At 51.6% G+C, this 26,770-nt stretch overlaps 1 protein-coding gene across 6 annotated transcripts in view; it reads left to right on the forward strand.

Moving 5' to 3' along the window:
* tmem260 (transmembrane protein 260) overlaps positions 1–26,770 on the forward strand; it is an 84,798-nt gene that overhangs the window by 3,722 nt on the left and 54,306 nt on the right. For all 6 annotated transcript variants that reach the window (XR_015073024.1, XR_015073026.1, XM_085963224.1 and 3 more), the window contains exons 3-4: positions 4,718–4,869; positions 17,417–17,594. Coding sequence is in view for 4 of the 6 variants with exons in the window: in XM_085963224.1 (XP_085819350.1) it covers positions 4,718–4,869; positions 17,417–17,594 (330 nt within the window). In the remaining 2 variants the exon portion in view is untranslated. The remainder of the gene's footprint in view (positions 1–4,717; positions 4,870–17,416; positions 17,595–26,770) is intronic.

Below are 26,770 nucleotides of genomic sequence, written 5' to 3' on the forward strand. Positions count from 1 at the left end.
GGGGGCGGGGGGGGTCAGTGTGGACCCAGGGGGGCGGGGGGGGGGGTCAGTGTGGACCGCGGGGGGCAGGGACCTGGGGGGCTGGTGTGGACCCCGGGGGGCCGGTGTGGAGTCCCCGGGGGGGGCACCGGTGTGGGGCCCGGCGGGGGGGGGACCGGTGTGGGGCCCGGCGGGGGGGGGGGGGGAACCCGTGTGGGGGCCCGGCGGGGGGGACCGGTGTGGGGCCCGGCGGGGGGGACCGGTGTGGGGCCCGGCGGGGGGGACCGGTGTGGGGCCCGGCGGGGGGGACCGGTGTGGGGCCCGGCGGGGGACCGGTGTGGGGCCGGGCGGGGGGGGGAACCCGTGTGGGGCCCGGCGGGGGGGGGGGGGACCCGAGACCCGGGGGGCACCGGTGTGGGGCCCGGCGGGGGGGGGGCACCACGGGAGGTGGGGACCCGCGGGGTGGGGGGCGGGGGGCTCAGTGGGGGGTGGGGACCTGGGGGGCGGGGGGTCAGTGGGGATCCGGGGGCGGGGTGGTCAGTGGGGACCCGGGGGGCGGGGGGTCAGTGGGGACCGGGGGGTCAGTGGGGGGCGGGGGGTGTGCTGGGGACTTGTTGAGGGGCAGGGATTGGGTGGCTAAGTTTGGGGATGATGGGGGTCTGGCAAGAGATTGGGTAAGAGTTTTGGGGCAGGGGCAGTGTTCGGGGTGAAAGGTCATGGTTTTGCTGATGGATAAGATCAGGGGTTTGAACAGGGCACCAAGTTTCCACCGATGGTTCAGCCTGAGCAAACGGCCAGGGAGAGGGAATGGGGCTGGTGGGAAGAGAGAAGAGTTTATGGCACAAAGGTGTGGTGTTGGACAGATCCCGGGATGGTGGTGTGGGGCTGGAGAGGATCCCATTACTGGCGATACGTTGGCTTTGTTTGGATATATAGGAGTAAAACCACCGAAGGGCAGTCCAAGGGAGATGGACAACAGATGAGGCGATGAAGAGAATAGTGTGGCGAGCTGTCTCTCGGGGGGAGTGTGGCGAGCTGTCTCTCGGGGGGAGTGCGGCGAGCTGTCTCTCGGGGGGAGTGCGGCGAGCTGTCTCTCGGGGGGGGGGGGGAGTGCGGCGAGCTGTCTCTCGGGGGGGGGAGTGCGGCGAGCTGTCTCTCTGGGGGAGTGCGGCGAGCTGTCTCTCGGGGGGAGTGCGGCGAGCTGTCTCTCGGGGGGAGTGCGGCGAGCTGTCTCTCGGGGGGAGTGCGGCGAGCTGTCTCTCGGGGGGAGTGCGGCGAGCTGTCTCTCGGGGGGAGTGCGGCGAGCTGTCTCTCGGGGGGAGTGCGGCGAGCTGTCTCTCGGGGGGAGTGCGGCGAGCTGTCTCTCGGGGGGAGTGCGGCGAGCTGTCTCTCGGGGGGGGGGGGAGTGCGGCGAGCTGTCTCTCGGGGGGGGGGGAGTGCGGCGAGCTGTCTCTCGGGGGGGAGTGCGGCGAGCTGTCTCTCGGGGGGGAGTGCGGCGAGCTGTCTCTCGGGGGGGAGTGCGGCGAGCTGTCTCTCGGGGGGGAGTGCGGCGAGCTGTCTCTCGGGGGGAGTGCGGCGAGCTGTCTCTCGGGGGGAGTGCGGCGAGCTGTCTCTCGGGGGGAGTGCGGCGAGCTGTCTCTCGGGGGGAGTGCGGCGAGCTGTCTCTCGGGGGAGTGCGGCGAGCTGTCTCTCGGGGGGAGTGCGGCGAGCTGTCTCTCGGGGGGAGTGCGGCGAGCTGTCTCTCGGGGGGAGTGCGGCGAGCTGTCTCTCGGGGGAGTGCGGCGAGCTGTCTCTCGGGGGGAGTGCGGCGAGCTGTCTCTCGGGGGGGAGTGCGGCGAGCTGTCTCTCGGGGGGGAGTGCGGCGAGCTGTCTCTCGGGGGGAGTGCGGCGAGCTGTCTCTCGGGGGGAGTGCGGCGAGCTGTCTCTCGGGGGGAGTGCGGCGAGCTGTCTCTCGGGGGGAGTGCGGCGAGCTGTCTCGGGGGGGAGTGCGGCGAGCTGTCTCTCGGGGGGGAGTGCGGCGAGCTGTCTCTCGGGGGGGAGTGCGGCGAGCTGTCTCTCGGGGGGGAGTGCGGCGAGCTGTCTCTCGGGGGGAGTGCGGCGAGCTGTCTCTCGGGGGGGGAGTGCGGCGGGCTGTCTCTCGGGGGGGAGTGCGGCGAGCTGTCTCTCGGGGGGAGTGCGGCGAGCTGTCTCTCGGGGGGGGGGAGTGCGGCGAGCTGTCTCTCGGCGGGGGGGGGGGGGGGAGTGCGGCGAGCTGTCTCTCGGGGGGGAGTGCGGCGAGCTGTCTCTCGGGGGGAGTGCGGCGAGCTGTCTCTCGGGGGGGGAGTGCGGCGGGCTGTCTCTCGGGGGGGAGTGCGGCGAGCTGTCTCGGGGGGGAGTGCGGCGAGCTGTCTCTCGGGGGGGAGTGCGGCGAGCTGTCTCTCGGGGGGGGGGAGTGCGGCGAGCTGTCTCTCGGCGGGGGGGGGGGGGGGGAGTGCGGCGAGCTGTCTCTCGGGGGGGAGTGCGGCGAGCTGTCTCTCGGGGGGGAGTGCGGCGAGCTGTCTCTCGGGGGGAGTGCGGCGAGCTGTCTCGGGGGGGGGGGGGGAGTGCGGCGAGCTGTCTCTCGGCGGGGGGGGCGTGCGGCGAGCTGTCTCTCGGCGGGGGGGCGTGCGGCGAGCTGTCTCTCGGCGGGGGGGCGTGCGGCGAGCTGTCTCTCGGCGGGGGGGCGTGCGGCGAGCTGTCTCTCGGCGGGGGGGCGTGCGGCGAGCTGTCTCTCGGCGGGGGGGCGTGCGGCGAGCTGTCTCTCGGCGGGGGGGCGTGCGGCGAGCTGTCTCTCGGCGGGGGGGCGTGCGGCGAGCTGTCTCTCGGCGGGGGGGCGTGCGGCGAGCTGTCTCTCGGCGGGGGGGCGTGCGGCGAGCTGTCTCTCGGCGGGGGGGCGTGTGGCGAGCTGTCTCGATAACAGACCAAGAGGGGATTTGAACAGTGATTCTAACAGCTTTGGAAGAGATGGGTACAGGGCTGAGGTGGGTGGGGGAACATATTTGAGGAAAGGGAGGTTAAAGATGGAGAGGTATTGCAGAGGATGGGTGGGTGGGGAGAGTAGGCGGAGGACAGAGCTAGTGCCTGACCAAAGGGAGCCATGTACAGTACTGTTTGGCATGGGGACCAGGTGAGACGTCAGAAGTCAAGGGGGCATCAGGTGGGTCTCATTGAAGAGATGAGTTTGGTGGTGGGGGCCGGGGGAGTAAGCAAAGATGAAGAAACTGCTGAATGACAGAGGACCGGGTAGGATCAGTGGGAGATTGGGGAGAGGCCAAGAGCAGCACAAGGAATGTGAGGTACTGGCAGAGACACCTGCATGCATTGTCTCAATGTTTTCCATTCCCCCTCCCACCCCCTCTTTTTCCCTCCCCCCCCCCCCCCCCCCACCCCCTTTCCAGGCCACCGTCCCAAATCTCTCGCCCCTTAGTCCTCTGCACTGCGTGACTTCTCAATTGGTATCGGAGGTGAGGCTGGAGGTGATGGGGAAAGGGGTTTGAACGGGTGGCTCATTAAGGAGAGAAGGAGTTGCAGGTTGTTGTTGGCCTCTCGGATGATCTTTTAGGAGGGGTTGGCTGAGGAGAGTTGCGTACAGTTGTGCTGGTGCTGAGTGAATCGACCAGTCGGGCTGAAGGTGTGTCCGAGTTTGAGGCCCTCATACGTGAGAGAGTGAAGATGGAGACGGTATTGGGGCAGCAAGATGGTGAGTCTTTGGTGGGAATGATGGTAAGGAGTGGTTGAGCTGGCCAACATTGGCACATGTGTCACCAAGAGGTGATGGCACTGAGACTATGGGACGGAGCTGGAGGGGCGGGGGGGCTTTTTTCCCAGGGGTGGCTGGTGAGAATGTTGGGGTTCGGGGAAGGGATGGAGAACTGGGTGGCCGGGGAGATAAAGAAGTGGTCAGAGATGGCCTCATCAGTGATCGAGACCTTGGGAATGCAGAAACTGCAAGAGATGGCGAGGTGGGTGCGTGTGAAGATTGGGTGGGCATCAGAGGGCGGAGAAGTTTAGGTATAGGTTGAAATGAGAAGTCGCTCGGTGCAGGGGCTGAAGGCGGAGATTGTTACTTTGTCGGTAGTTGGCTCGGGAGGGCGGTACACCAAGGATTATGAATGAGGCAGGAGAGATGGAAGAGGTGAGAATTATGGGGCGGGGAGAGGACAAGGTGAGACTTGGCAATGAAGAGCTATGGCATCACCAGGGTGGGTCAGTGCAGGGCAATCCATTGACGGAGGATCGTCACCTGTCAGCTCCAGGATATCAACAGATTCATCCACGGTAAGATTATGGATGGCCAAGGCGTCGTTCATGAGAACACACTCTGGAAGTGAGTTGGTGATATGGTGGGGTTGGAAGGGCAGTGGGAGAAGTTACGGGAAGGTTATGGAAGTTAAACCCCCCCCCCCACACCAAGGAGTGGCCACCCTGGGAGAGCCAGTAAGGGCGCAGAGGAGCCTGGCACCCCTCAGCAGGAACCCTGGCTAATGTTTCTCCACCCTAGCCTGGGGAAACTGGGTACTGAGGCCAATTGTAGACCCCTCACAACTGCTCTCTCTCTCTCAGTGCATCCCATAATTCATCAGATGAGGTCTTTTTTGGAGTGGGTACTGTTTGTGGGGGTGATGGCTGCTGTCCGGTGAGGAGCAGTTGGGGATGTGCAGTTCTATTACATTTTGGGTGGTGTGGTGGTTTCATGGCCTCTTGTTTCCCTGTGTTGCAGGTGGCACATCCTCCTGGGTACCCATTGTTCACTCTCCTGGCCAGGCTGGCCATGACCGTTCTTCCACTGGGGTCTCCTGCGTTCCGAGTCAATGTGTTGAATGCGATGCTGGGGGCAGCCACAGCCCCACTGCTCTTTGACACAGCTGTCAGGTGAGTCCAGGCGTGGGCGAAGGGGCTCCACTCTGCCTCTACAGACACACTGAGGGCCACAGAATCCCAGTCTCCAACAACTGGAGTGAGCTTCATAGGAACAGGAGGAGGCCATTCAATTAGATCACCGGCTGATCTGTCTCTTAACTCCCTCTACCCGCCTTGGTTCTGTATCCCTTTATACCCATACCTAATAAAAATCTATCAATCTCGGTTCTGAAATTTTCAACTGAGCCCCAGCCTAACCAGCTTTTTGGGGGAAGGGTGTTTCAGATTTCCACCACTCTGTGAAGAAGTGCTTCCTGACATCCCCCCTGAACGGCCAAGCTCTAATTTTAAGGTTACGCCCACCACCAGAGGAAATAGTTTCTCTCTATCTAGGTTATCAAATCCTTTAATCATCTTAACCATCTCTATTAGGTCACTACTCCATCTTCTATACTCGAGGGAATACAAGCCTCGCCTATGCAACCTGTCCTCACAATTTAACCCTTTTAGCCCCGGTATCATTTTGTTTGTTAAAACGCTCCTGTGAAGCGCCGTGAGACATTTTGCTATGTTAAAGACGCTATATAAATGCAAGTTGTTGTTGCACTCCCTCCAAGGCTAATATATCCTTCCCGAGGTGTGGTGCCCAGAACTGAACGCAGTACTCCAGGTGGGGAGTCTAGCCTGAGCGCTCTAACTGTAGCGTAGTGGTAATGTCACTGGGCTAGTAATCCAGAGACGTGAGTTCAAATCCCCACCAGGGCAGCTGGGGAATTTAGATTCGGTGAATTAAATAAATCTGGAATAAAAAACTAGTGTCAGTAATGGTGACCATGAAACTATCGGATTGTCGTACAATCCCATCTGGTTCACGAATGTCCTTTTGGGAAGGAAATCTGCTGTCCTTACCTGGTCTGGCCTGTATGTGACTCCAGACCCAGAGCAATGTGGTTGACTCTTAACTGCCCTCTGAAATGGCCCAGCAAGTCACTCAGTTGTAACAAACCGCTACGAAACATAATAAGAATGAAACCGGACGGACCACCCGGCATTGACCTTGGCACCGGCTACGGACACGGCAACGGCACATCCAGCCCAGTCAACCCTGCAAAGTCCTCTTCACCAACATCTGGGGACTTGTGCCAAAATTGGGAGAGCTGTCCCACAGACTAGTCAAGTAACAGCCTGACATCGTCATACTCACAGAATCATACCTTTCAGCCAATGCCCCAAACTCCTCCACTACCATCCCACCGGCAGGACAGACCCACCGGCAGGACAGACCCACCAGGGGTGGCAGCACAGTGCTACACAGTCGGGAGGGAGTGACCCTGGGAAGTCCTCAACATTGACTCCGGACCCCATGAAGTCTCATGGCTTCAGGTCAAGCATGGGCAAGGAAACCTCCTGCTGATTACCACCTACCGCCCTCCCTCAGCTGAAGAATCAGTACTCCGCCATGTTGAACACCACTTGGAAGAAGCACTGAGAGTAACAAGGGCACAGAATATACTCTGGGTGAGGGACTTCAATGTCCATCACCAAGAGTGGCTGGGTAGCACCACTACTGACAGAGTCCTGAAGGACATAACTGCCAGTCTGGGCCTGCGACAAGTGGTGAGAACCAACACGTGGGGAGAAACCTATTTGACCTCGTCCTCACCAATCTACCTGTCGCAGATGCATCTGTCCATGACCGCATTGGTAGCAGTGACCACCGCTTCACACTGAGGACACCTTCTATTGTGTTGTGTGGCACTACCACCATGCTCTCCCTAACGTCTGTCTGAGGCTGAACCACACTGTTCACAACGTTGGTGTCATATTTGACCCTGAAATGAGCTTCCGACCACATATCTACAGCATAACAAAGACCATCTACTTCCACTTCCGTAACATCACCCGTCTCCGCCCTTGCCTCAGCTCATCCGCTGCTGAAACCCTCATCATGCCTTTGTTACCTCTAGACTTGACTATTCCAACGCACTCCTGGCTGGCCTCCCACATTCTACCCTACGTAAACTTGAGGTCATCCAAAACTCGGCTGCCTGTGTCCTAACTCGCACCAAGTCCCGTTCGCCCATCACCCCTGTGCTCGCTGACCTACATTGGCTCCTGGTTAAGCAGCGCCTCGATTTCAAAATTTTCCTCCTTGTTTTCAAATCCCTCCATGGCCTCGCCCCTCCCTATCTCTGTAATCTCCTTCAGCCCCACGCCCCCCCCCCCCCCCCAAAGATATCTGCGCTCTTCCAATTCTGCCCCCTTGAGGATCCCTGATTATAATTGCTCAACCATTGGTGGCCGTGCCTTCTGTTGCCTAGGTCCTAGGCTCTGGAATTCCCTGCCTAAACCTCTCCGCCTCGCTACCTCTCTTTCCTCCTTTAAGACTCTCCTTAAAACCTACCTCTTTGACCAAGCTTTTGGTCACCTGCCCTAATTTATCCTTATGTGGATCGGTGTCAAATTTGTCGTCGTAAAATACTCCTGTGCAGCGCCTTGGGGCGTTTTACTATGTTAAAGGTGCTATATAAATACAAGTTGTTGCTAAATGGGATAGATTCAGAACAGATCTAGCAGCTCAAAACTGGGCATCCATGAGGTGCTGTGGGCCATCAGCAGCAACAGAATTGTATTCCATCACAATCTGTAACCTCATGGTCTGGCATATCCCTCACTCTACCATTACCACCAAGCCAGGGGACCAACCCTGGTTCAATAAGGAGTGCAGAAGAGCATGCCAGGAGCAGCACCAGGCGTACCTAAAAATGAGGTGCCAACCTGGGAAAGCTGCAACACAGGACTACATGCATGCTAAACAGTGGAAGCAGCATGCTATAGACCGGGCTAAGCGATCCCACAATCAACGGATCAGATCAAAGCTCTGCAGTCCTGCCACATCCAGTCGTGAATGGTGGTGGACCATTAAACAACTAACAGGAGGAGTAGGCTCCATGAATATCCCCATCCTCAATGATGGTGGAGCCCAGCACGTGAGTGCAAAAGACAAGGCTGAAGTGTTTGCAACCAACTTCAGCCAGAAGTGCCGAGTGGCTGATTCACATCGGCCTACTCCTGAGGTCCCCACCATCATAGAAGCCAGTCTTTAGCCAATTCTATTCACTCCACGTGATATCAAGAAACAGCTGAGCGCACTGGATACAGCAAAGGCTATGGGCCCCGACAACATCTCAGCTGTCGTGCTGAAGACTTGTGTTCCAGAACTAGCCGCGCCTCTAGCCAAGCTGTTCCAGTACAGCTACAGCACTGGCATCTATCCGACAATGTGGAAAACTGCCCAGGTATGTCCTGTCCACAAAAAGCAGGACAAATCCAATCCAGCCAATTACTGCCCCATCAGTCTAATCTCAATCATCAGCAAAGTGATGGAAGGTGTCATCGACAGTGCTATCAAGCGGCACTTAACCAAAAACCTGCTCACTGATGCCCAGTTTGGCTTCTGCCAAGACCACTTGGCACCAGACCTCATTACAGCCTTGGTCCAAACATGGACAAAGGAGGTAAATTCCAGAGGTGAGGCGAGAGTGACTACCCTTGACATCAAGGCAGCATTTGACTGAGTGTGGCATCAAGGAGCCCTAGTAAAACTGAAGTCAAAGGGATTCAGGGGAAAAATGCTCCACTGGCTGGAGTCATACCTAGCACAAAGGAAGATGGTTGTGGTGGTTCAAGGCTAATCATCACAGCCCCAGGACATCGCTGCAGGAGTTCCTTAGGGCAGTGTCCTAGGCCCAACCATCTTCAGCTGCTTCCTTCCAACATAAGGTCAGAAATGGGGATGTTCGCGAATGATTGCAGTGTTCAGCGCCATTCACAACTCCTCAGATAATGAAGAAGTCCATGCCCGCATGCAACAAGACCTGGACGACGTTCAGGCTTGGGCTGATGAGTGGCAGGTAACATTCGCGCCACAGAAATGCTAGGCAATGACTATCTCCAACAAGCGAGAGTCTAGCCACCTCCCCTTGACATTCAACCGCATTACCATCGCTGAATCCCCCGCCATCAACATCCTGGGGGTCACTATTGACCAGAAACTTAACTGGACCAGCCACATAAATACTGTGGCAACAAGAGCAGGTCAGAGGCTGGGTATTCTGTGGCGAGTGTCTCGCCTCCTGACTCCCCAAACCCTTTCCACCATTTACAAGGCACAAGTCAGGAGTGTGATGGAATTCTCTCTACTTGTTTGAATGAGTGCAGCTCCAACAACACTCAAGAAACTCGACACTATCCAGGACCAAGCAGCCCACTTGATTGGCACCCCATCCACCACTTTAAGCATTCACTCCCTCCGCCACTGGCGCACCGTGGCTGCAGTGTGTACCATCTACAAGATGCACTGCAGCAACTCGCCAAGGCTTCTTCAGCAGCACCTCCCAAACCCGCGACCTCTTCCACCTAGAAGGACAAGGGCAGCAGGCGCATGGGAACACCTTCCCCCTCCAAGTCACACACCATCCTGACTTGGAAATATATCGCCGATCCTTCATCGTCGCTGGGTCAAAATCCTGATACTCCCTCCCTAACAGCACTGTGGGAGTACTTTCACCACACAGGACTGCAGCGGTTCAAGAAGACGGCTCACCACCACCTTCTCAAGGGCAATTAGGGATGGGCAATAAATGCTGGCCTTGCCAGCGACGCCCACACCCCATAAATGAATAAAGGAAAACTTAACTACAACCCCTTTGTATTCCAGCCCCCGTGAGATAAAGGCCAACATTCCATTAGCTTTTTAAAAAAAAACTTTTCCTGTCCACTAGCTTGTAGTGATTTCTTTACTTGGACCCCTAAATCTTTCTGCTCATCCACAGTTCCTAGCTTCTCACCATTTAGAAAATACTCTAATCTATCTTTCTTGAGTGCAAGAAATAATAAAGTAAGGGAGGACATTGATGGCAAGGTAATAAATAGTTATCGAACAGGAGTCTAAAAAGATGGTTAAACATAGTGAGAGGAAATGCTATTGAAAATGAGTTAAACTGTTTGTACAGCAATGCACAGTGTAATAAAACGGGGCAGCTGGAGGCAATCATGCGTTGCGAGGAGCCAGACACAGTAGGGATTACTGAGACATGGCTACAGAAAAATCAGGACTGGGAATTAAACATTGCAGGGTATAACATTTGGAAAAGATAGGGAGAGAAAAAGGGGAGGTGGAGTAGCTGTGCTTATTAGGGATAACATAATGGCAGTGGAAAAAAAGTGACGCAGATATCAGCAAGACAAAAATAGAATCCATATGGATGGAGATAAAAGATAATAAAGGATCAATCACACTAATAGGTGTAGTCTACAGGCCACCTAATAGTGGAAGGGAGGTGGAGGAAGAAATATGCAGACAAATTAGGAAAGTGAGTAAAAAAAAATAAAATAGAATAATAATCATGGGGGAGTTGAACTACCCTGATATTAATTGGACAGAAGAGGTAGGTGAAGTGTATAAAGGTATGGAGTTCCTACCATGTGTACAGGACTCCTTTCTAACCCAATATGTAAAAAGCCCAACAAGGGAGGATTTGCTATTTGATCTAGTAATAGGGAATGAACCGGAGCAGATAAGAGAAGTAAAAGTAGGGAACCAAGAGGCAATAGTGACCAAAATATAATACGCTTTAAGATGATAATTGAGAAGGACAAAAGTATGATGAAAACCAGGTTAATAGATTGGAGAAAAGCTGATTTTATGGGGCTGAGAATAGAACTTGGAGGGGGGGGTGGGGGTGAAATGGGCATCAATATTGGCAAACAACGATGTAGAACAGTAATGGGAAACATTTCAAATGGTGTTCAACAGAGTGCAGGAAAAATATATTCCGCTAAAAGAACAAACTAAACAGTAATGAGACTCCATGGATGAATAAAGCCGTAAGGGAACAATTGAGGGTAAGGAAAGAGGCAGACATTAAGTACACAGACAGCAGGGGAGTGCATGATAAGAGAGAATACAAAGAGATTAGGAGTGAACTCAAAAAAACAAAACAAAAAAAAACAAAAAAAAACAATTAGGGAGGCAAAGAGTGTGGTAAACCACTTTTATCGTTACACTATGGTTATCACTGTTTACACTGTTGTATCACTACACGAGGTCGCCTCTTGTCACGCTGTTATACCTGGGCTGACCACTGCTGACTCCGCCCATGGCTCCACCTACTTGCCCAGGTATAAAGGTGGTCGACTGGCTGGTATTCCTCCTTGTTGGATCCGATCACCCACGAGGGTGGGCTCTGTTATTTAGCCAATAATAAAAACCTATAGTTACTGTCTTAACTCGTCGCTTTTCATTGGATGAATTGATAGGTATATCAAAAAGGAACTATGAAATTAAATTATCAAGGCACATAAAATAGTAAGATATTTTATAGGCACAGCAATACAAAAAGGAAGGTTGGGATGGAAATAGGGCCATTAAGGGGTAGACAGGATAATACCACAGGTAACGATAGAGAGATGGCAGAAATATTAAATAATTATTTTGCTTCAGTATTTACCAGGGAGATAGAACAGGTGGACATGACCCTGGATGATGAGAGAAGTGCATTTAAAATAAAAAAAGGGGATATATTAATTATTCAATATATATTAAACCTCTGGTTTGGATGGATTGCATCCACGCATTTTAAAAGAATCTAGGGAAGAGATAGCAGAGGCATTAATACACACATTTAATAATTTGTGAGAAAAAGGTGTAGTGCCAGAGGACTTGTGGATAGCTAACGTAACACCTATATTTAAGAAGGAGCATAGAACATGTTCAGGGAATTATAGACCAGTCAGTTTAACATCGGTGGTAGGAAAAATAATGGAATCTCTACTAAAGGAGAAAATAGAAGAACATCTAGAAACCAAAAATGTAATCATGAATAGTCAGCATGGATTTCAAAATGGAAAGTCTTGCTTGACCAACCTTCCTGAATTTTCTGACGAGGTAACAGAGAGAGTAGACAAGGGTAATGCAGTAGATGTAATTTATCTAGATTTTCAAAAGGCCTCCGATAATGTACCCCATAATAGACTGATGAACAAGGTCAGAGAATGTGGAGTCAGGGGACGAGTAGCAGAATGGATTGCTGGCTGGCTTCAGGACAGAAAGCAGAGAGTGGGTGTAAAGGGTAGCTATTCCCAGTGGCAGTAGGTGGGTAGTGGTGTTCCACAAGGATCAGTGCTGGGATCACTGCTGTTCACAATGTACATTAATGATTTAGACTGGAATCAAAAACACACTTTCTAAATTTGCAGATGATACCAAATTGGGGGGACAGTCAATACCGAGGAGGACTGCAACAAATTACAGGAGGACATTAATAAACTTACAGAATGGGCAAATAATTGGCAAATGAAGTTCAACACCGATAAATGAGGTATTGGCCCAGAAATTTGGGTCTCCACGGGTGAGTCTGCGCTGGTTACTCACCCGTAAGCCCAACGAAAGTACCGGTTTTGTGCATGCACTGCGCATGCGCGGGAAACCTGAACTTCCGTTCCCTTTTAAAGGAAGGGGTTCAGAGGTCGAACGCGTGCGCCGGAGAGGCAGCGCGTGCGCATCGAACTTCCGTTGTTTTTCCAGGTTTCTCCGGGAGGGTAAGTCTCCAGGAGTTACACTTTTAAAAAGCAGTCGCAGGCCTGCTTTTAACAAGGTAAGTGGTGAATTAATTAAAATTAAAACATTTTTTCCACAGGTTTATTATTTTTAAATACTTTAAAGAAAGGTAAGTTTATTTTTAGCCCTGTTAGAAAATGTAATTAATTTTTTCAAAAATTTAAATTATTGTTTAAAATAGTTATTTTATGTAATTTATAGTTATTTTATAAAAATGTGATTTAAAAAAAAAAAAAATGTATTTGAAGTTTTAGTGATGTTTTGGGGCTTTTATAGTTTTGACAGCTCTTCCAGTCAATTTTATGAATGGGCATTCCCTGCTCCGATTGGCTCTCCATGGCCCACGTGATCCCAGGGGACGCATCGAACTAACTGCGCCCCTGGGATACGCAAGCACTGCGCGCCGGCAGTTGGAGCAGGCCCATGATCGGAATCCCACGCGGGCCCACAGCTCAACGGCCGGCGCACAAGGTAAGTGCAGGTCGGGGGCTTGCACCCGCGGGAAGCCCCCGACCCGAATTTCTGGGCCATGACATTTTGGGAGGAAGAATAGGGAGGTCACTTGGAGGGTGCGAGGCTGGGTCGGGTAGAGGAACAAAGGGATCTTTGTACAAATATACAAATCCACTAAATGTTACGTCACAGGTTAGCAAGGCCATTAAAATGCAAACCAAGCTCTAGGGTTTATTTCTAGAGGTATAGAATTGAAAAGTAGGGAAGTTTTGCTAAACCTGTATCGAACCTTGGTTAGACCACACTTCGAGTACTGCGTGCAGTTCTGGTCACCATATTATAAAAAGGATATAGAGGCACTGGAGAGGGTGCAGAGAAGATTGACAAGGATGATGCCAGAAATGTGAGGGTATACCTATCAGGAAAGGATGAACAGGCTGGGTCTCTTTTTTTCTCTTGGGGGGAAAAAAAGAAGGCTGAGAGGTGACCTAATAAAGGTCTATAAAATTACGAAAGGTTTTGATCGGGTGGATACAGAGAGAGTGTTTCCACTTGTGGGGAAGAGCATAACTAGAGGCCATCAACATAAGATAGTCACCAAGAAATCCAATAGGGAATTCTGACGGAACTTCTTTCCCCAGAGAGTGGTGAGAATGTGGAACTCGCTACCACAGGGAGTGGTTGAAGCGAATAGTATAGATGCATTTAAGGGGAGACTGGATAAGCATATGAGAGTGAAGGGAATAGAGGGTTATCCTGATAGATGGGGTATGGGGAGAAAGCAGGGACCGGGTACTGAATTTGGATGATCAACCATGATCGAATTGAATGGCGGAGCAGGCTCGAGGGGTCGAATGGCCTACTCCTGCTCCTATCTTCTATGTTTCTATGATAGATTTAGATGGGGAAAGACAGGAGGAGGCTCGAGTGGAGCATAAACGCCGGCATGGACTGGTTGGGCCGAGTGGCCTGTTTCTGTGCCGGAGATCCTGTGTAATCCTGTATTTGTAAAAACTTTAGTGTTGCCCTTGATAACACTCAAGTTTTTTCCTGTATTCCCTTTTTACAGCTCTTACCACTTTTTGTATCTCTTTGCTGTTCTTTATATCTCTCCCAGTCTGCAGGATTTCCACTATTCTTTGCACTTGTATAAGCCCTTTCCTTTAGTTTTATACGATCAGTTCTTTTGTTGACCAAGGTTGTTTAATTAGGGCTCTTGCCCTTTAGGGGTATGTACAGGTCTTGCATTCTGCCAAATACTACTTTGAACACCTCCCACTGTAGTTTTACCCGCTAATAGTTCTAACCAGTCTACTGTGGCCAATTTCTGCCTCGTCCTTTCTAAGTCAGCCTTACCTAAATTTAAAACCTGGGGTCATGACTCACCCGTCTCCCTCTTAAATCCTAATGTTGAATTCAGTCATGTTATAGTCACTGTTAGCTCGGTGTTCCCTCACTGTTGACTAGTTCAGGCTCATTACTCATCACTAAGATGGCCTGTCCTCCTGTTGGGACTGAGCTAACATCCGCCTTTGTCTAACTATGTTTAGCAGGGCAACTTTCAGCCAGGGTTCCTGCTCCGGATCACTATCCAATGACCCCTGCTGGAAAGTGTGTGTATGGACAAAGGCTAAATGGCCTACTCCTGTTCCTGTGTCTGAGGTCCTGTTCCCCTGTCTGTCTGAGGTCCCGTGTCTTTTATTCATTCCTGGGATGTGGGCGTCGTCGGCAAGGCCAGCATTTATTGCCCATCCCGAATTGCCCTTAAGAAAGTGGTGAGCCGCCGCCTTGAATACAACTTGCTAGGCCATCTCTGAGGGAAGTTAAGAGTCAACCATATTGCTGTGGGTCTGGAGTCACATACAGGCCAGAGCGTTAGTGAACCAGATGGGTTTTACGACAATCCGGTAGTTTTGTGGTCACCATTACTGATACTAGCTTTTTATTCCAGATTTATGTAATTATTTTGAATTTAAATTCCCAGCTGCCGTGGTGGGATTTGAACTCGTGTCTCCCGATCATTAGTCCAGGCCTTTGGTTATGTTGCTGGACTAGGAATCCACTGTCTGCCATGTCTACTCCCCCCGTGTAAATCACAGATAAGGCCACCTCTGATCATTTCCTTGTATTGTTCTACACCCACACAAGGGCCTTTTCCCCCTCCCAACCCCACTTCCTTCTGTGTCTGCCCCTGGAAGCAGCTCTCTCCCAATTCACTTACAACTGCACTTTCAAAATTCTAGCACTCACCTTTGGCCCTCCATTCAGCACAACATTTCTGCAGTTACTGATCTGCTCAACCACACCCTCACCTTCACCTTTGGTGCCCTATTCCCCATTAAAGAATTTCTCTCTCTTATCCTGGCCGTTCCATCTCTACTTGCTTAAGTCCAAGGGATGCAGACTTGAACGGATATTGTGGACAATTGGTTTAGCCATTCACCGCCAGATATGGCTGGACAACATAAAGCAATATCAGGTCCTGCTAACGTCTGCCAAAACTGCTCACTATTCCAGGATATTCCGAGAATGCAAAGATAACCCCTGGCTTCTTTTCTCTACTGCAAGCCGTCGTCTTAAACCCCTCTCCCCTCCCTCCTCCACCCTCCCTCCCCTCCCTCTTCTCCCCTCCCTCCTCCACCCTCGCCTGCAACAAGTGCGAGGAACCCATGGACTTCTTTGTCACTAAGATTGAGACCATCTGTTCAGTTGGCTCTGCAGCCTCCCTTCCTTCCCCTAGCCCACTGGGCCAAATGTCCTCCAAGGTTCCCCCCCCCCCCCCCCAGCTGTAGCCCTGAAATCGCATCTTTCTGTAGTTTCTCTCCGATCTCCCCTCATGCTCTCTCCGAGCTCTTGTCCATGAGATCCACCTCCTGCTCCCTTGACCCTATTCCCACCAAACTGCTGACCACCCAACTTCCCTTCCTGGCTCCCATGTTAGCTGACATTGTTAAAGGTTAGCTCTCCTCGGGTACTGTCCCCCTCTCCTTCAAATGTGCCATCACCACCCCTCTCAATAAACCAACCTTTCACTCCTCCATCTTTGCAAACTACCGCCCCAACCTCCCTTTCGTCTCCAAAGTGGTTGAACGTGTTGTCGCCTCCCAAATCCATGCCCATCTTTCCCGGAACTCCATGTTTGAATCTCTTCAATCAGGTTTTCACCCCTGCCACAGTACTGAAACGGCTCTCAGTCACAAATGACATCCTATGTGACTGTGACCATGGTAAACTATCCCTCCTCGTCCTTCTTGACCTGTCTGCAGCCTTTTACACTGTTGACCACTCCACCCTTCTCCAATGCCTATCCGCCATCGTCCAGCTGGGTGGAACTGCACCCGCCTGGTTTTATTCTTATTTATCTAGTCGTAGCCAGAGAATCACCTGCAATGGCTTCTCTTCCCACTCCTGCACCGCTACCCCTGGTGTCCCCCCAAGGATCTAGCCTCGTCCTATTTCTCGTCTACATGCTGCTGCTCGGTGACATCATCTGGAAACACATCGTCAGTTTCCACATGGACACTGACATCAACCAGCTCCACCTCCCCACCACTTCTTTCGACCCCTCCTCGGCCTCTAAAATGTCATACTGCTTGTCTGACATCCAGTCCTGGATGAGCAGAAATTTCCTTCAACTAAATATTGGGAAGACTGAAGCCATTGTCTTTGGTCCCCAACACAAACTCCATTCCCTAGCTACCGACTCAATCCCTCTCCCTGGCAACTGTCTGAGCCTGAACTAGACTTTTCGCAAACTTGGTCTCATTTGACCCCGGGATGAGCTTCCGACCACATATCCACTCCATCACTAAGACTGTCTATTTCCACCTCCTTAACATTGCCCGATTCCATTCCTGCTGAAACCCTCATCCATGCCTTTGCTACCTCTAGACTTGACTATTCCAATGCACTCCTGGCTGGCCTCCCACGTTTTACCCTCCGTAAACTTGACGTCATCCGAAACTCGGCTGCCCGTGTCCTAGCGCGCACCTCGTCCCATTCACCTCACCCCTGTGCTCGCTGACCTACATTGGCTCGCGGTTGAGAAACTCCTCGATTTTTAACATTCCTATCCTTGTTTTCAAATCCCTCCATGGCCTCGCCCCTCCCTATCTCTGTAACCTCCTCCAGCCCCACAACCCTAAGATATCTGCGCTCCTCCAATTCTGGCCTCTTGAGCATCCCTGATTTTAATCGCTCCACCATTGGCGGCTGTGCCTTCAGCCAAGCCACTAAGCTCTGGAATTCCCTCCGTAAAGCTCTCCTCATTTCTACTTCCCTTTCCTCCTGTAAGACGCTCCTTAAAACTTAGCTCTTTGACCAAGCTTTTGGTCAGCTGCCCTAATATCGCCTTATGTGGCTCGTGTCAAATTTTGTTTGATAACGCTCCTGTGAAGCCCCATGGGACATTTTGCAATGTTAAAGGCGCTATATAAATGCAGCCTATTGTTTTTGTGTCTGAGGCCCCGTTCCCGTGTGTTTCAGGTTATCGGGTTCGTACTCTGGAGGGATTCTCGCCGCTGGGCTCTTTGCCTTTTCCCGACTGGCGTGGCAGTGGTCTGTTGCAGCCGAGGTTTTCGCCTTGAACAATTTCTTTGTGGGTCTCCTCATGGTCCTGATGGTTCGATTCAGCACAGCACCAACAGCACGGGAAAGGTCAAAGGTAAAACCGGAGTGGACCCCTCCCACACCAACAGCAGGATTTCTGACAGGCCATTGACTGAGAGACCCCATCACAGGCCTTGCTCCGCACTAACGGATCACTTATTGTGAAGCCCCTCACTACACCAGGGAGTGGCTGGAGTCCAGCGATGGGGTATTTGACACAACACCTGTATCCATTTATTTTACCTTTGATAAAAATTGACTTAAAATACAAAAATAATTTAATCTGGTCCTTGTTCCATTGGCCAATCACGGCTATCTTAGTGAGGTTAGTGATCAAACACAACAAGACAAATTGCAGGCCATTGAATGGAGGGAGAAGGACTGCAGACCCATTGATAAGGTGGAGAGCGATCGCAGACCCATTGATCAGGGGGAGACAGATCGCAGACCCATTGATCAGATGAGACAGATCACAGACCCATTGATCAGGGGAGACAGATCGCAGACCCATTGATCAGGGGAGACAGATCGCAGACCCATTGATCAATGGAGGAGACAGATCGCAGACCCATTGATCAATGGAGGAGACAGATCGCAGACCCATTGATCAATGGAGGAGACAGATCGCAGACCCATTGATCAATGGAGGAGACAGATCGCAGACCCATTGATCAATGGAGGAGACAGATCGCAGATCCATTGATCAATGGCGGCGACAGATCACAGACCCATTGATCAGGGGAGACAGATCGCAGACCCATTGATCAATAGAGGAGACAGATCACAGACCCACTGATCAATAGAGGAGACAGATCACAGACCCACTGATCAATAGAGGAGACAGATCACAGACACACTGATCAATAGAGGAGACAGATCGCAGACCCACTGATCAATAGAGGAGACAGATCGCAGACCCATTGATCAATAGAGGAGACAGATCGCAGACCCAGTGATCAATAGAGGAGACAGATCGCAGACCCACTGATCAATAGAGGAGACAGATCACAGACCCACTGATCAATAGAGGAGACAGATCACAGACCCACTGATCAATAGAGGAGACAGATCACAGACACACTGATCAATAGAGGAGACAGATCACAGACACACTGATCAATAGAGGAGACAGATCACAGACCCACTGATCAATAGAGGAGACAGATCGCAGACCCATTGATCAATAGAGGAGACAGATCGCAGACCCACTGATCAATAGAGGAGACAGATCACAGACCCATTGATCAGGGGAGACAGATCACAGACCCATTGATCAATGGAGGAGACAGATCGCAGACCCATTGATCAATAGAGGAGACAGATCACAGACCCATTGATCACGGGGAGAGAGATCGCAGACCCATTGATCAGGGGAGACAGATCACAGACCCATTGATCAATAGAGGTAGACAGATCACAGATCCATTGATCAGGGGAGACAGATCACAGACCCATTGATCAGGGGAGACAGATCACAGACCCATTGATCAATAGAGGTAGACAGATCGCAGACCATTGATCAGGGGGAGACAGATCGCAGACCCATTGATCAGGGGAGACAGATCACAGACCCATTGATCAATAGAGGAGACTGATCGCAGACCATTGATCAGGGGGAGACAGATCGCAGACCCATTGATCAGGGGAGACAGATCACAGACCCATTGATCAATAGAGGGAGACAGATCACAGACCCATTGATCAATAGAGGAGACAGATCACAGACCCATTGATCAATAGAGGAGACAGATCGCAGACCCATTGATCAGGGGGAGACAGATCGCAGACCCATTGATCAGGGGAGAGAGATTGCAGACCCATTGATCAGGGGAGACAGATCACAGACCCATTGATCAGGGGAGACAGATCACAGACCCATTGATCAGGGGAGACAGATCACAGACCCATTGATCAGGGGAGACGGATCACAGACCCATTGATCAGGGGAGACGGATCGCAGACCCATTGATCAGGGGAGACAGATCGCAGACCCATTGATCAGGGGAGACAGATCGCAGACCCATTGATCAGGGAGACAGATCACACCCATTGATCAGGGAGACATCACAGACCCATTGATCAGGGAGACATCACAGACCCATTGATCAGGGAGACAGATCACAGACCCATTGATCAATGGAGGAGACAGATCACAGACCCATTGACCAGGGGGAGAGAGATCGCAGACCCATTGATCAGGGGAGACGGATCACAGACCCATTGATCAGGGGAGACAGATGACAGACCCATTGATCAGGGGAGACAGATCACAGACCCATTGATCAATGGAGGGAGACAGATCACAGACCCATTGATCAATAGAGGAGACAGATCACAGACCCATTGATCAATAGAGGAGACAGATCGCAGACCCGTTGATCAGGGGGAGACAGATCGCAGACCCATTGATCGGGAGACAGATCGCAGACCCATTGATCAGGAGAGACAGATCACAGACCCATTGATCAGTGGAGAGAGATCGCAGACCCATTGATCAGGGGAGACAGATGGCAGACCCATTGATCAGGGGAGACAGATGGCAGACCCATTGATCAGGGGAGACAGATCGCAGACCCATTGATCAGGGGAGACAGATCGCAGACCCATTGATCAGGGAGACAGATCACACCCATTGATCAGGGAGACATCACAGACCCATTGATCAGGGAGACAGATCACAGACCCATTGATCAATAGAGGAGACAGATCGCACACCCATTGATCAATAGAGGAGACAGATCACAGACCCATTGATCAATGGAGGAGACAGATCACAGACCCACTGATCAATAGAGGAGACAGATCACAGACCCACTGATCAATAGAGGAGACAGATCGCAGACCCATTGATCAATAGAGGAGACAGATCGCAGACCCATTGATCAATGGAGGAGACAGATCGCAGACCCATTGATCAATGGAGGAGACAGATCGCAGACCCATTGATCAATGGAGGAGACAGATCGCAGACCCATTGATCAATGGAGGAGACAGATCGCAGACCCATTGATCAATAGAGCAGACAGATCGCAGACCCATTGATCAATGGAGGAGACAGATCGCAGACCCATTGATCAGGGGAGACAGATCACAGACCAATTGATCAATGGAGGAGACAGATCGCAGACCCATTGATCAATAGAGGAGACAGATCACAGACCCATTGATCAAGGGGCGACAGATCGCAGACCCATTGATCAGGGGAGACAGATCGCAGACCCATTGATCAGGGGAGACAGATCGCAGACCCATTGATCAGGGAGACAGATCACAGACCCATTGATCAATGGAGGAGACAGATCACCGACCCATTGATCAATAGAGGAGACAGATCGCAGACCCATTGATCAATAGAGGAGACAGATCGCAGACCCATTGATCAATAGAGGAGACAGATCGCAGACCCATTGATCAATGGAGGAGACAGATCGCAGACCCATTGATCAATGGAGGAGACAGATCACAGACCCATTGGTCAGGGGGAGACAGATCGCAGACCCATTGATCAATAGAGGAGACAGATCACAGACCCATTGATCAGGGGGAGACAGATCGCAGACCCATTGATCAATAGAGGAGACAGATCACAGACCCGTTGATCATGGGAGACAGATCGCAGACCCATTGATCAATAGAGGAGACAGATCACAGACCCATTGATCAGGGGGAGACAGATCCCAGACCCATTGATCAGGGGGAGACAGATCGCAGACCCATTGATCAGGGGGAGACAGATCACAGACCCATTGATCAATAGAGGGAGACAGATCACAGACCCATTGATCAATAGAGGAGACAGATCGCAGACCCATTGATCAGGGGGAGACAGATCACAGACCCATTGATCAATAGAGGGAGACAGATCACAGACCCATTGATCAGGGGGAGACAGATCGCAGACCCATTGATCAGGGGAGACAGATCACAGACCCATTGATCAGGGGAGACAGATCACAGACCCATTGATCAATGGAGGAGACAGATCACAGATCCATTGATCAGTAGAGGGAGACAGATCGCAGACCCATTGATCAGGAGAGACAGATCACAGACCCATTGATCAGGGGTGACAGATCACAGACCCATTGATCAATGGAGGAGACAGATCGCAGACCCATTGATCAATAGAGGAGACAGATCACAGACCCACTGATCAATGGAGGAGACAGATCGCAGACCCATTGATCAATGGAGGAGACAGATCGCAGACCCATTGATCAATAGAGGAGACAGATCGCAGACCCATTGATCAATGGAGGAGACGGATCACAGACCCATTGATCAATAGAGGAGACAGATTGCAGACCCATTGATCAGGGGAGACAGATCACAGACCCATTGATCAATGGAGGAGACAGATCGCAGACCCATTGATCAGTAGAGGAGACAGATCACAGACCCATTGATCAATAGAGGAGACAGATCACAGACCCATTGATCAGGGGAGACCGATCACAGACCCATTGATCAGGGGAGACAGATCGCAGACCCATTGATCAATGGAGGGAGACAGATCACAGACCCATTGATCAATAGAGGAGACAGATCGCAGACCCATTGATCAGGGGAGACAGATCACAGACCCATTGATCAGGGGAGACAGATCGCAGACCCATTGATCAGGAGAGACAGACCACAGACCCATTGATGAGTGGAGAGAGATCGCAGACCCATTGATCAGGGGAGTCAGATCACAGACCCATTGATCAGGGAGACAGATCACAGACCCATTGATCAAGGAGACAGATCACAGACCCATTGATCAATGGAGGAGACAGATCGCAGACCCATTGACCAATAGAGGAGACAGATCACCGACCCGTTGATCAATAGAGGAGACAGATCACCGACCCATTGATCAATAGAGGAGACAGATCACCGACCCATTGATCAATAGAGGAGACAGATCGCAGACCCATTGATCAATAGAGGAGACAGATCGCAGACCATTGATCAGGGGAGACAGATCGCAGACCCATTGATCAGGAGAGACAGACCACAGACCCATTGATCAGTGGAGAGAGATCGCAGACCCATTGATCAGGGGAGACAGATCACAGACCCATTGATCAGGGAGACAGATCACAGACCCATTGATCAGGGGAGACAGATCACGGACCCATTGATCAGGGGAGACAGATCACGGACCCACTGATCAGGGGAGTCAGATCACAGACCCATTGATCAGGGAGACAGATCACAGACCCATTGATCAAGGAGACAGATCATAGACCCATTGATCAATGGAGGAGACAGATCGCAGACCCATTGACCAATAGAGGAGACAGATCACCGACCCATTGATCAATAGAGGAGACAGATCACCGACCCATTGATCAATAGAGGAGACAGATCACCGACCCATTGATCAATAGAGGAGACAGATCGCAGACCCATTGATCAATGGAGGAGACAGATCGCAGACCCATTAATCAATGGAGGAGACAGATCGGAGACCCATTGATCAATGGAGGAGACAGATCACAGACCCATTGATCAATGGAGGAGACAGATCGCAGACCCATTGATCAATAGAGGAGACAGATCACAGACCCATTGATCAGGGGACACTGATAACAGACCCATTGATCAATAGAGGAGACAGATCACAGACCCGTTGATCAATAGAGGAGACAGATCACAGACCCATTGATCAATAGAGGAGACAGATCACAGACCCACTGATCAATGGAGGAGACAGATCGCAGACCCACTGATCAATGGAGGAGACAGATCGCAGACCCATTGATCAATGGAGGAGACAGATCACAGACCCATTGATCAATAGAGGAGACAGATGACAGACCCATTGATCAATAGAGGAGACAGACCCATTGATCAGGGGAGACAGATCGCAGACCCATTGATCAGGGGGAGACAGATCACAGACCCATTGATCAGGGGAGACAGATCACAGACCCATTGATCAGGGGAGACAGACCCATTGATCAATAGAGGGAGACAGATCGCAGACCCATTGATCAGGGGGAGACAGATCGCAGATCCATTGATCAGGGGAGACAGATCACAGACCCATTGATCAATGGAGGAGACAGATCGCAGACCCATTGATCAATAGAGGAGACAGATCACAGACCCATTATCAAGGGGAGACAGATCGCAGACCCATTGATCGGGAGACAGATCGCAGACCCATTGATCAGGGGAGACAGATCGCAGACCCATTGATCAGGGGAGACAGATCGCAGACCCATTGATCAGGGGAGACAGATCGCAGACCCATTGATCAGGGGAGACAGATCGCAGACCCATTGATCAGGGGAGACGGATCGCAGACCCATTGATCAGGGGAGACGGATTGCAGACCCATTGATCAGGGGAGACTGATCGCAGACCCATTGATCAGGGGAGACAGATCGCAGACCCATTGATCAGGGGAGACAGATCGCAGACCCATTGATCAGGGGAGACAGATCGCAGACCCATTGATCAGGGGAGACAGATCGCAGACCCATTGCTCAGGGGAGACAGATCACAGACCCATTGATCAGGGAGACATCACAGACCCATTGATCAATGGAGGAGACAGATCACCGACCCATTGATCAATAGAGGAGACAGAACGCAGACCCATTGATCAATGGAAGAGACAGATCACCGACCCATTGATCAATGGAGGAGACAGATCGCAGACCCATTGATCAATAGAGGAGACAGATCGCAGACCCATTGATCAGGGGGAGACAGATCACAGACCCATTGATCAGGGGGAGACAGATCGCAGACCCATTGATCAGGGGGAGACAGATCACAGACCCATTGATCAGGGGAGACAGATCAAAGACCCATTGATCAGTGGAGAGAGATCGCAGACCCATTGATCAGGGGAGACTGATCACAGACCCATTGATCAGGGGAGACAGATCACAGACCCATTGATCAGGGGAGACAGATCGCAGACCCATTGATCAGGGGAGACAGATCGCAGACCCATTGATCAGGGGAGACAGATCGCAGACCCATTGATCAATGGAGGAGACAGATCACAGACCCATTGATCAATAGAGGGAGACAGATCGCAGACCCATTGATAAGGAGAGACATATCACAGACCCATTGATCAGGGGAGACAGATCACAGACCCATTGATCAATGGAGGAGACAGATCGCAGACCCATTGATCAATAGAGGAGACAGATCACCGACCCATTGATCAATAGAGGAGACAGATCGCAGACCCATTGATCAATGGAGGAGACAGATCGCAGACCCATTGATCAATAGAGGAGACAGATCGCAGACCCATTGATCAATAGAGGAGACAGATCCCAGACCCACTGATCAATAGAGGAGACAGATCACAGACCCATTGATCAATGGAGGAGACAGATCGCAGACCCATTGATCAATGGAGGAGACAGATCGCAGACCCATTGATCAATGGAGGAGACAGATCGCAGACCCATTGATCAATGGAGGAGACAGATCGCAGACCCATTGATCAATAGAGGAGACAGATCACAGACCCATTGATCAGGGGAGACAGATCACAGACCCATTGATCAGGGGAGACAGATCGCAGACCCATTGATCAGGAGAGACAGATCACAGACCCATTGATCAGTGGAGAGAGATCGCAGACCCATTGATCAGGGGAGACAGATCACAGACCCATTGATCAGGGAGACAGATCACAGACCCATTGATCAGGGGAGACAGATCACAGACCCATTGATCAGGGGAGTCAGATCACAGACCCATTGATCAGGGAGACCGATCACAGACCCATTGATCAGGGAGACAGATCGCAGACCCATTGACCAATAGAGGAGACAGATCACCGACCCATTGATCAATAGAGGAGACAGATCACCGACCCATTGATCAATAGAGGAGACAGATCGCAGACCCATTGATCAATGGAGGAGACAGATCGCAGACCCATTGATCAATGGAGGAGACAGATCGGAGACCCATTGATCAATGGAGGAGACAGATCACAGACCCATTGATCAATGGAGGAGACAGATCGCAGACCCATTGATCAGGGGGAGACAGATCACAGACCCATTGATCAATAGAGGAGACAGATCACAGACCCATTGATCAGGGGGAGACAGATCGCAGACCCATTTATCAATAGAGGAGACAGATCACAGACCCATTGATCAATAGAGGAGACAGATCACAGACCCATTGATCAGGGGGAGACAGATCACAGACCCATTGATCAATAGAGGAGACAGATCACAGACCCATTGATCAGGGGACACTGATCACAGACCCATTGATCAATAGAGGAGACAGATCACAGACCCGTTGATCAATAGAGGAGACAGATCACAGACCCATTGATCAATAGAGGAGACAGATCGCAGACCCACTGATCAATGGAGGAGACAGATCGCAGACCCATTGATCAATGGAGGAGACAGATCGCGGACCCATTGATCAATGGAGGAGACAGATCACAGACCCATTGATCAATAGAGGAGACAGATCACAGACCCACTGATCAATAGAGGAGACAGATCGCAGACCCACTGATCAATGGAGGAGACAGATCGCAGACCCATTGATCAGGGGGAGACAGATCGCAGACCCATTGATCAGGGGGAGACAGATCACAGACCCATTGATCAGGGGAGACAGATCACAGACCCATTGATCAGGGGAGACAGACCCATTGATCAATAGAGGGAGACAGATCGCAGACCCATTGATCAGGAGAGACAGATCACACACCCATTGATCAGGGGAGACAGATCGCAGACCCATTGATCAATAGAGGAGACAGATCACAGACCCATTGATCAAGGGGAGACAGATCGCAGACCCATTGATCAGGGGGAGACAGATCACAGACCCATTGATCAGTGGAGAGAGATCGCAGACCCATTGATCAGGGGAGACAGATCACAGACCCATTGATCAGGGGAGAGGGATCGCAGACCCATTGATCAATGGAGGAGACAGATCACAGACCCATTGATCAGGGGAGACAGATTGCAGACCCATTGATCAGGGGAGACAGATCACAGACCCATTGATCAATAGAGGGAGACAGATCACAGACCCATTGATCAGGGGAGACAGATCGCAGACCCATTGATCAGGGGAGACAGATCGCAGACCCATTGATCAGGGGAGACAGATCGCAGACGCATTGATCAGGGGAGACAGATCGCAGACCCATTGATCAGGGAGACAGATCACAGACCCATTGATCAGGGAGACCGATCACTGACCCATTGATCAGGGGAGACAGAC

This window comes from Somniosus microcephalus, chromosome 21, assembly GCF_052327205.1.
Source record: "Somniosus microcephalus isolate GS21.2 chromosome 21, FLI_Smic_1.0, whole genome shotgun sequence".
NCBI classification, from domain to species: Eukaryota; Metazoa; Chordata; class Chondrichthyes; order Squaliformes; family Somniosidae; genus Somniosus; species Somniosus microcephalus.